General features: G+C 40.8%; 1 protein-coding gene across 1 annotated transcript in view; it reads left to right on the top strand.

Moving 5' to 3' along the window:
* The first annotated feature begins 370 nt into the window (after positions 1–370).
* Positions 371–12,112, top strand: part of LOC141000861 (uncharacterized) — a 52,929-nt gene continuing 41,187 nt past the window's right edge. Inside the window, exon 1 of the mRNA XM_073471742.1 lies at positions 371–532. Coding sequence (XP_073327843.1) covers positions 476–532 — 57 coding nt within the window. The 5' untranslated portion in view covers positions 371–475. The remainder of the gene's footprint in view (positions 533–12,112) is intronic.

The raw sequence follows: 12,112 nt of genomic DNA on the forward strand, positions 1-12,112 counted from the left end.
AAGGGACCTCCGCGGACGCATTCCTCCACCCTCCATCCAAGTTATGGCAAGAATGTGGGATGACTCCTTTCTCATTTCTGCATGACCGGGCAGCCTCCTTCTTTTTTTTCCCCTCACGCTGCTCGGATCAGTCTTGTGGAAGCAGTGACACAGCGCTGGAGTTAGTGAAACAGAGGAGGAGGAGGAGGAGGGGAGAGAGAGAGAAGTGATGATGAGATGAGAGGAGTGGCACGCTTCACCAAAAAACTTCCCCGAGTGACGCGCGCCTCCGCCGCTCCTCCCCCCGTTAACGAGAAAAAGTTTCTCCCTCTTTGACTTTGAATCCTCCTGATGTAGCGACAGTCGGTGTGAGCAGCGTTACGAGTGAAAATATACAACCGAGAGTGTTTTACGTCTTTTTTTTTTCTTTCAAGAGAGAAGTTTGGACATGAGAGCGCTCAGCTGGTAGAGAAAGTGTCCAGAGCCCCCCGGCATCATGAAGCCACTGCTGCGCTTCAGCGTCTCCCTGCTGGTCCTCGGCGCTCTGCTCAAGGTAACAACACTTCATTTATTTTGACATTCATATTAAAACCAGATGTTTTGTTGAGAGGGGGAAAACGACGGCGTATGGATGATGAAGGTCAGGCTTTTTACGCGCGGGGGTATGACTGCACCTGTTGGCGCAGGTAGCCGCTGCGCGCACAGCTCGGTCGCTCCTCTGTTGGAGCTGCAGAGTTACAAAGTTTCATTTCTCGTGTCAGCGGACAGAGAAGGCTTGGTGGCAGAGAGAGAATGTCGTGGCTTCCTATAAGATGAATGATGGCCCTTTGAGAGTTTTAATTGGATTCAAATTTATGTCAGCAAGTAATTAATAGGCCGACCTTCAGTTGGAGAGAGCTTTGACAATGCTGCTCTGTTTATTTGGAGACGTGGAGAGAATATATAACAGGTTATGGAGATAAAATGCATTTTTTCTCTACTTCATTGTTTTTTTTTACAAGAATGCTCTGATGAGATCCTTCATATCTGCAATCTCTTTTTCTTGGTCAGTTATTTATTCAGGACTGCACAGATCAATACATCTCAACTGACCTGACCTGTACAAAGCTTGCATAACAGCACATCCACCTGTCCTCGCCCCACTGGTCTTTCTGGAGAGAGAGAGAGAGAGAGAGAGAGAGAGAGAGAGGGAGGGTGAGAGAGGTTGAGAATGGCATGTGAGGATGTGTGTGTGGCCAAACACAAAGGGGTCAGGATTGGAATGAGGTGCAGCTCAGTGTCCCTGTCACTCCTGAGGACACAACCTCGAACCCACCTGACAGTTTATTGACTGCGGTCCGGTGAGAGAGAGGTGTGTGTCGTGACCTCTGGTAGTTTTAAAGACCATATTAGTTGGAGTGTTGTGTTGAGTGACTGTATAACAACGGTGAAACGTTCCCACAAAAGGTCAAATATAAAGTTCTTTCTAATAATCGAGGGTTTTGCTTATGAGGCCTGGTGCTGCCGAGTGGCCACCGGGCTGCTTTCACGCAAAAAAATGATAAGGCACTTTTTTTATTTGCTGCAGCCAAAGTGTAAAACATTAAACTTTTTTCTCCCAATACGACACCTATGTTAACTTTTTTCCCCCCACATTTAAAACTGCATGGAAACAGGACAGTTTTATACTGACAAAGAAACTGTTTTAATCTGTAGTGATAGTCACATCATAGCCCGAACTGCTAAATAAGATCAATATTAGCCCGATATCAATCTGGGGATTCTGATCCAGCGGCATTAATGCGCAGACTTAAACATTTTCTTTGTTTGTTGCACAAATTAAAGCAGATTCTTGCTGCTGGGACTTGTCATTTCTGTAAAGCGAAGGCGGAAGTGGCAAAGGTGATGTTATTTTGGGTGGAAATGTAATACGTGTGACTTTGACACAGGAGTTTTTCGCTTCAAGCAACTTCTCCTCTCAACGGTCAGCGATGGCTTCCTTTAAAATATCTGCCACACCTTAATGAGAACTTCACCATCGAGGCGTCAGATTAAAAAACACTCTGACGCACATTTATAACTTTCAGATATGAGGATTTACTGAAAATTTTGTAGTCTTCACATCGAGCAGAGAAACTCTTCCATCATTCAATATTTAAACACACGCAATATGAATTTTCTCACCTGGTACCTGCGGACATCCTTTCAGATCTTCCCTAATTAAATCTTGTTATGATCGTGGTTATGTAACTCCCAGGTGTTCTTCCTTTCAGTCAAATTATTATCCCACGCTACATTCCTCTTCCTGTCCGACACTGGATCTTGATCACGTAGAGCAGATTTAGAGCTCAAAGCTGAATTTAGTCGAACAATAAGTGATGAAATTGGCGAATAATCAGGTTAATTCGAGCCTCTATCACTCCTGCAGTCATTCAGAAGAGCTTTCTTGGTTGAACACATGCTTTGCATGGTGAAAGTGGTTTGGCCTGTTTGGTAGTATTATGTTCAGTTGTCCAATTTGAAAGACTGAGATATTTATTTCTTATTTGGCATGAAACATCAGGAGACGAGACCTCAGTCAAGATCATTTTGTCTTATCAGTTCTTTAATGTTGTGATTAATTGTTCTGTGGTGACACACACTCAGATATTCAGTGTCCAGATGACAATGATAATCTTGACACGTGTGTGTGGTCAGTTCCTCTGAAGAGGACAGATGTTGAGCAGAGGTGAACAGAGGCCGCATTATACACATGCAAATGTTGAAGCTGCCACCAACACAGATGGTTTTAATACCGTAAAGACAAAGGTCACAGCTTGAGATTGTTATACAAGAGATTTTTTTTCATTGTGTTGAAAACACGTTTTCAGGGATCGTTAATAAATGTTGTTAATGTAAGAAGATAAATCCTTAAGATCAGTGACCCTGAAGCTGCGTAATTATTAGTAATTAAACTAAAGTTAGGAGACGTGACAGTCAGGACTTTCTCGTTTAGAGACAAAAACCTGCTTTGCTTCCAGCATCTTGTCTTCTGATTGAGAGATTAGAGTTTCTGATTGTCTCTGTGCAGCTTTTGGACACCTGAAATCTGCCCTCCAGGGAATTATATATAAGAGTGGTCTGTCTGTTTCTGGTGTTATCTTCGTATTTAAACGTGTCGAAGAATAAAACAGAAAAATAAAAACAAATGCACATTAGAGACTTTTGACACAAATGTATTCAATGTGCTCGTGAGAGAGAGAGAGAGAGAGACATTTTGAGATAAGATCTTTTAGTCAAATGATGTAGACGGTGACCAACACAACAAGGTTCAAAGAGACAAAACACGTTCGGATTTTTCTTTCCCTTTTTCTTCTTTTTTATCCTGTATTGATTTTCCTCCTTCTTTATATCACACTTGTCTGGTACAGCAGCAGTTCTCGTCCAGCCTGTTCAGACCTGGTATAACCGCCTACCTGAGTGATCTGAGAAGCCAAGCGTACACCTGGCATTTACATACGTCTCTCCGTGCATGTCGAGTGACCGCTATGTTTGTGCTCATAAACACGTACACCACAGGGACAAAGACACACGATGTCTTCTACATAAAGACAGAGAAAACTTCACAGCAGTTGCCGAATTTACAAGACGGACCATATAGTTAAGAATTTGTCATGGACAGCGTTTTACATTGTTTCTAAAGTTTCTTACAACTCATCAACTCAAAAAACGGAGCAATTTTTAAGGGAGTCTGGTGACTGTTAACACTTTACTGGGTCTCAGGGTCAGTCCCACACTGGCACGGGGTTACTGGAGGACACGAGCATCCTGCACGTATGTGTACAACCTTGGGAGTCATTGTTGTGGTCAGAGCTGGGCAGTATTTCAATATTGTATCCATTTGCCATGATTTGAGTTATGGATTTGGATATTGTAATATGTAATAAGTGTTTCTCTTCCTGGTCTAAAGGGCGGCATTACAGTAACTGCTCTACTTGTTCAAATACTTCCCTATACTCGCTAACCTATTATATCCCAGTTACTGATGATTATTCACTAAAAAAATCACTTTGTGCCACTCACAGGTCAGAGAGGATGCGTGCAGACCATCTTAATCATCTTGTTAATAAATGATACTTAATACCACAGCAGAATTTGCTTTGCAAAAAAACAGTATAATGTTGTGGATTATTTCAGGTAATCCTCAGAATGCATCACAGGTTTTTGATATTACCGTCAGATAAGAAACTATGTAAATTTGGAAACAAAGTCTGGCTTAAAGCCAAAGGGAAGTTTCAGTAGAAAAAGGGGAAATATTCTGCTTCCCTGAAGGACAATATTTTTTGCATATTGACATTTTCTTTCCTGTAAATGCAACATTTCCACCATCAAAAATGTCAATGATCCACTCGACGCTGTGCCCGCGAGAGACTGTGTGTTAACTGCCCCTTTAAAGTGAATCTTTCTGGTGAGGTGCTGTCTTCAGTTTCCTTTAGTATCTTATATTTCAGTTCAGATGTGTTGGTTTGTCACCAGGATTACACAAAAACTACTGAACACATTTCCATGAAACTTGGGTGGAGGATGGGTCTCGACCCAGAATAGACCCCATTAACTTTTGGTGCGGATCCATAAAAAATGACGGATCCAGGAATTTTTTTGTCACTTTCTTTAATATTGCGAGTTGGGATATTTTTCAACATTTCTCCTAATTTCTCAGTGAAATATACAGGGATGCATTGGTGAAAAAACAGGCATATTAAGGTGGTTGAAAAAAAACACCTGTTGTGGTCACATCCGGTGCTTCAGACAGTGACAGTCTCACCTTCTCACTGCTGACACGAAATTAAACTGAATTATTTAGTGTTAGTCAGTTTCCTTGCAGTGGAATCGGTGGTAGCGCCTTGAAGCCTTCACTGGAACTGATTATAACAACTTATAATAGTTTTTTTTTTTTAAGTTCATAAGCTTTTATGATGAACTGATGAACTTTTCTACAGTGTACATGCTACGGTTTCACATTTGTCACAGTTCAGGACAAGTACAGTTCATGATAGGATGTTAATGATGGGCATAAATACATCAAAAAGTATCTCATTACAAACGACAAATACTTGCTCATCAAATATATATATATATATATATATATATATATATATATATATATATATATACATATATATATATATATATATATATATAAACACAAAAAAACATTCTGTACAAACTGATGTAACATATTAGTCATTTAATAGCCTCATTATGGGATGGACTCAGTCGGCCCAGTTGTGAATAGCTGCAGACGGGAGCTCCTCAGTTAATATGACGTCATTATTTTGTGTTTATTATTTAAGTAAATTGTTGTTTACTTTATCTGTTCTTTTAACTCCTAATGTAGCTTACTTGGATTTTGCAAAGAACAGAGATCAAGTCAGTGGTTAAAACTGTTTTTTTTATATTTCATATAATATTTTTAATCAATAATCGATTGTTAAGGCAGTCGACTATTAAAAGAAACTGCTTAAAATGACTTATATTATCTGTGATTGATTTTCTAGTTTAATTATTTTTTCTGTTTCTGTTTAATCACACATTTAAAGGAAGACTCCTTCAAGAGAATTTAAGAGAATTTTTTTTCTTAAACAATAAATAATCAAACTCTCTTTTGTTTCACGACTGAATAAACCGAATAAACAAACTGACCTTGAAGGAGAACACAATTTATACTGCTTTACCTTGTTTATATGTGGCGGACCCTGCCACCTTTCTAGCTTCAAACGGTGTTCTGGGGACCTCGTCTTCCTCTGAGAACAGCTCGTTTATTCAGTTATAATATTTCGTATATTACCTCATATAATAGTTTGTATTATTACCTCATTAATAATATAATTATTAAAATTCTGTGTTTGAGTAATATTCAATATATTAATGTCCCCATGGGGTCCAATAAAGTTTGATATAAGTCTTTATTATTAATTATTATATATTCAACACTAAATAGAAATGAATAACATCTTAACATCTTCATGTATAATCTTTTTTTTTGTTCTATCTCCTTCAGTGATTCCTGTCTGTCTGTAGTCCAATCAGTAGTTAATATAATATACATCTTTTTCTCATACTGAGCAGCTTTTAGAGACTTTTTTCTGTCTGAAATTGGACTTAAAAAGGCGCCGAAAAGTAAAGCTCGGTCTGTTACGCTCGGTCTTGAGAGAATGAGTGTTAAGTAACACGCTGACACTGACACACTGATGATCCTGGAAAAAGTTCAACACTTTGCATGAGTTGTGGTACGGCGCCTTCCTCTGTTCCCATCCAGTGTTTCAGTCTCATTCTCTGCCTGCGGCCTCCTCACGGCACGCAGAAATGAGAGAATGGTGACGTTGCTATCAGTGGGAAACATCTTGGAACAGGGAAATGTGACGTTTGCTAACACTTAGAAGAAATGTCCCGTCTGTGGCTGTGGACTGATGAACACTGTCCTCCTGCATAGCTGCAATTTTAATGCTCTAAGCTGCTTTAAAATGTGTTGACGTGTGATGACGTGTGATGTGCATTCGAAACAGTATGCTTCTCCGAAATGTACTCTTCTCACTGTATACAAATCAGAAAAGCTTGTTGAGTCTTGCATGTCATTACTGAGCTAAAGTGCAAAAGTCACAAGTCAAGTCCTCCTTCACCCTCCGCCCACTCCCGACCGGTCTGCATAAAGACGGTCCAGCTTCAAATTAACGTCCACAAACACGGTTTGCGACTGGAAGCGCAGCATGTACACGATGAATTACAAAGAGTCACAGTTCCCCAGTCCATGTAAATGAGACACAGGCTCCTCTCTCGTCCTCAAAGGCCTTATTGTCAGCAGATAGCTATCATTTTACCAGCGGCCTCTGAGCCAGACATGGCCAGGCTGCAGCTGAGATGAAAAATGATTAATTCACTTGTCTCTCTATCACTTGGTCATACTGCTCATCTTTTCCAGACTGGCTTTCCAGACTTTTAATGCCGCATTAGCACAAGATGACCATTTGACAGGCGATCTGTTTAAGAGGGTTGTTGCTCTCTATATCGATGACAACCTGGTGCTCGACTCAACTTGACTAAATGTACCGTAAGCGTAGCTCTGAGGATGACAGTGTGGAGGTCTTCAGTTCATCAGTCTGAATGAATCTTTACTAGATTTCTAACCACCTCTCACTGAAGACCACTGTTGTCTGCTCAGCTGTGATTCAAAGAGGTACTTCCTCGTTGAAAGCATATCAAAAGGCCGCAAAAGCCACAGAGACGGTCATAATGTGATAACTCGGTCATAAACAGTAGCACGTTGAACTATATAAACCGCTCGCTGAGCCATCTGGGATCTCTCTCACTCTCCCCCTGGCTGGAGATTCAGCCTCCTCTCGTCTCTCTCTCTCAGTCTGTGTGAATTTTGTGCTTGAGCTTCGCCTCTTGTTAGTTTGTGTAGTCTGTCCTCTCCAAGCTCTTCCTGGTGGAGAGGAAGTCAGGTGACTGGAGTCTGTTCCCAAGTGTCATTTTATTATGTTGGTCTATTCTGTAGTCATAATATAACGACTGCATCCAAAAAAAAAAATGTGTGTTAAAGGTTTGTTTCTGGGGGAGTTTCAGTTATTTGAATCAAAGGTCCAGGGATGGAGGGTGTTGTAAACTGTGCAGCCTGTTCAGTTACTGTTTTAGACGGACCAGATTACGGCCGGATGATTAGTTGCTGTCTGACGAGTAAATCTATGAATTTAAAGGTGCACTATGTAGTTTTTGGGGAAGAACTTTTAATCAGAGGAGAAAGATCTTCATTGACTTCATTTTTTTATACCTAAACAAACTAAATTAAATTAACCAACTCTTTACTTAACCTTATTTACAGCAGGGGTGCCCCCAGACATTTTTTACAGGGGGGCCAGTGAAAATCCTGAGGTGGCCACCAAAATGCACCACTGACGTACAGCCTCTTTATATGCTGGTTTTGTAATGAAATGAATGCCACAGCTTGGATTAGCAACTTTGACACAGCATACATTGTCCTTTGGAGTCTAGATTTTTAGAGTCATAGTTTCTTTGATAACTTAAGTAATTACACCCTTGAATACAGCACAAGTAGGTCGGTCATGATATAAAACCCACAGTGTGCTTTTTTTCTGCTCTTCCTTCCCCGCAGAAGAGCACACATCACACCCCATGCTCCACTTTAACACCTTCAACCATCACCCTGATCACACCTCTATGATCAGTGTAATGGCCCAGCCCTCTGCATCCAGACTCTGTGGGTGTGGGTACATATGCATTCACGCACATTTTTTTCCTCCTGTGCACGGCGAGAGTCATTAACAGGAAGCTCTCATGTACAAGTACATTGTATTCAGATGGGTATCTGCAGCCGGTGGCTCAGCACCCTGTACAGTGCAGCACAGGGCCGGGCACAGTAAATACTACGTCACTCATTTCCATAGTCGCTGATGTGGCCCGTGATAGGAGCGGCAGGACTGAGGTGTGGGTGGCTGATACCGTACCTGGAGACAAACACTCACTCATAACTAAAGCCATCATGTGCTGGGAATGTTTGGAGCCTGTGGATATTTTTAGACGTGGCTATCTGCACTTATGATTCGTGTTCCTATGATATCCTACAGGTGGCAATCATATTGAATTTCTCATGCAGAACTGATATGCTATCACAAACTCTATAAACTATACAGAATACACAACCTCTCACCTAAACAACTGAGTAGGTTGTTTGTAAGTGTGAACCAGAACAAGCATAACAACGACACATGTTCACATATACCAACGAAAAAAATTGAATTTAAGTGTTTCTGTACATGATAAATTGGTTTTCTCACTAACTCACTGTACCTATAAATCGCTATTTTGCCGCACTCTCCGCACTATCCGTCCTGGCAACTGATACCAGATAGTTAACACACTCTTAACAATTAATACACGAAAATACATTTTATTTCCTCCCCATAAACGGGCAACTACCAAGACTCTTGATTGCTGACAAAACACGGACGCCACGTGATACAGACGGCGTTAAACTGTTGGCTCACCAACCTTGTTAGAAGCTGGCAATTATCTCCACCTTTCTACAAGTTTGTAGACGTATTATTAAAAAAAAAAGATCTGTCTACATGAAAATGTTCTCGATATGACCTTTAGGAGAGGTCAAAGGTCTCAGGCCCTGTTCTTGTGAATACACAGATAAAGATGTCAGTGTTTTAATGGCACAATCAGTCCGTCATATGAATTTATCAGAATCAGAATTCCTTTATTAGTCCCGCAAACGAGGAAATTTGTGAATAACAATACAAAAAGTGTGATGTCATGCACATTATTCAGGGAAATGGCAAGTGGTAAAAGAGCAAGTTATAAAAACACGTTGCTTGATAGTGGAAGATGAACCCAGAATGACATTATGATGATACGACACAGGAAGGAGCAGTACAGATTGTCAAGTGATGTTCTGGCAGCAGCATTCCTCTCAGACGGCTCCATGTGAACCTCGATCAGTTTAAGAGGGACAAGCGTTGATTTATTAGCCAATGTCGTGTGGCTCTTGTCTTCCTTTATTTGACCTTAATGAGCCGGAGGTACCAAGTACAGAGTAATGCTTCACATGAAAGCCCTTTATGTTGTTCACATGTGTTATCAGGGGTCTCTGGGTGGGCTCAGGAAGTGCCAGGAAGTTATGTTAGAACAGAAACAATGAGTGTGTCGCTCATGAACTACTGAGGCAATGAACTTTAAATAGAGAACGAGCGGCCAATTCATTAGAGGCTGACGGGAGAAAGCGAGAACAGCAACTTTCGCAGATCTCACCACCATCATGTGTGATGTTTGGATCGAGAGGAGGGACTTCTGCATTTTGAAGTGCAAAGTTAGTAAAGGATCACAAACACAAAGACACAGACACACACATGCAGTCTTTAAAGCTGAATGCACGACAAAACTCATATACTAATATATAGAGCAGCTTCTAAACAACATCATATTTGGGAATGAATCATTGCCTAATTTTTCCTTATATTATGAAACAGCTACTAGTACGAGTACAAGTTACTCCGAGTAAAATGAAAATAGTTCTCCTTCTCTTGTGACCAAAAACATTGATTTGAAGCTCAAGTCTGAGACTAATTTTCTCATGAATAATAAATATAGAAACTTCTGATCAACGCATAGCAATTTTAGGATTAAATTATAAGGTCTTGTTCTCTTCCGGGTTCAGAACCTCCTACCTCCGGTTTAAACACTGTCGATTCTCAGCGCGGATACAGATACAGATAATTTAGTTGGTTGAACAGATGTTTATACAGATACAATTAAACAGGATTCAAATGTTTACAGGGGTTGTACAGAAAAAGGTGACGTCCTTTACTTTCAGGTGGACCACCAGGGGACCTGATTTTAGAAAAAATGTGCACATTAGTTAAAGGTGAGAGAGTTTGAAAGCTATCTTTGGTAAGTCACTAAAGTCCGACTATTGAATCATGAGACTGTGAAAGTGCGTTTTTAGAAAGACTGCGCACCCTAAAGTCAGGTGACAGTCAAACCTGGTAAGCTGGTCCTGTACGCTCGCTCTCCTTTCACATGGATCCAGTTCTCACTGTGGCCAGGCTTGTATTGATTTCATTTCTTTTCTCTCATTCTTGAAGAACAATGTACCAAGGCGATAGCCATGTCGGCGTTGGGGACTTATATTGTGCAAGAAGAGAAACGAAGCACACAAAAATAAACGGGACTTGACTATTTTTACGACAAACTGCGACTTTCTTGACTTGGAGAATTACCTTTTAAAGTAATGAACATCATATGTGTAATTTATGGCACAATTCACATGGGATCAAAGAAATGATTTGTCTCTTGCTGCTGTACTACTGTACACACACACACACACACACACACACACACACACACACACAAATGTTTCAGTTTGAGTCAGATAACATGATTTTGCAGAAATCACAGCTGTAGAGGAATCCACTTTCTCCACTCAGCAAGTCAACAAGGGCACCACCAGCGACTCCTCGACCCGTCTGCAGCTTTGCGTAATTCAAGAAGCAGAAATTAAGTACTGTGCGTTTCTTTCCACTCCGTGTTTTTGTTCCGACTTATCAGATTGTGAGGAACTAAGGTGAAACGGGCCGATCCCTGAGCAAACAGCTTTTAAGGTGATTTCTTGATTGTTTTTGGGTCTGAGTGTTGTTATGGAGGAAGGAACCGGGGCGTTATCAGGAGGCGAGCAGCGAAGGCAGACTGTTAGGAATGAAAGGGGGGGATCAGAGAATGGCAGGCAGGCTGCCTTTAGGGTTGATGTAATGTTTATATAGTGGTCAGTACAGCCATTTCCTCCTCCTCGTCCTGCAGACGGGCCAGTCAAAGGGCATGGATACAGTACGCAGGGCAAAAGGGTCACTGGCTGAGTCTTAGCCAAGTATGTTTCACAATGAACATTAAATATTGCTCGTTGAGTGACAGTCGGGTTCAAGAAGTAACCCTTGATAGGCCTCTAAGAACTGTATATCTTCAGAGCTTTATAAACTAACAACCAGCTAAATTATTATCCACAGAAGAAAAAAATGATTTTAAACAAATGACTTTACCAATAATCCAAGCGATCCTATAAGAAAAGCAAGAGAAGCACTGGACTGAGACTATAGCTAAGGGTTAAAGCATAGTGGGAGGATGCACAGATGGGTGGAGCTGAGTCCCAGTGGATGCTTGAAAAAAAATGACGTCCATTATTTGAACTACAGCACTTCTAGGGCAGTATTTCCCAAATGGGATTTGAGCTTTGGTTATTTCTGCACTCTGAGTCAGCGCCAAGGCATAATGGCCTGAGACGTTGTTTTGTTTATTTAGTCAGGAGAAAATAAGTGATACTTAGGAAGAGCGCCAAGGGAAATAAAACATTTGAGAAGTCACAGCCCCACAGGTCATTTTAACATGAATGTATTCGTATGAGAACATGAGATTGTCATAGTATCAAGATTTAGCTCCCACATTCTGGTATGTGACCTTTTACCATTATTCTTGAGGTTTAGTTTGTTAGATTCTGCTCTGAGCAGCTTTTTATAACTGGAGACAGCAACAGCTGTTCTTAAGTTCAAACTCTGTCTTTTGTAATGTGTTTACCAAGTTCATGTACCACTAAATTAAAATGTCT

Source organism: Pagrus major, chromosome 8 (assembly GCF_040436345.1).
Source record: "Pagrus major chromosome 8, Pma_NU_1.0".
In the NCBI taxonomy this organism is placed as follows: Eukaryota; Metazoa; Chordata; class Actinopteri; order Spariformes; family Sparidae; genus Pagrus; species Pagrus major.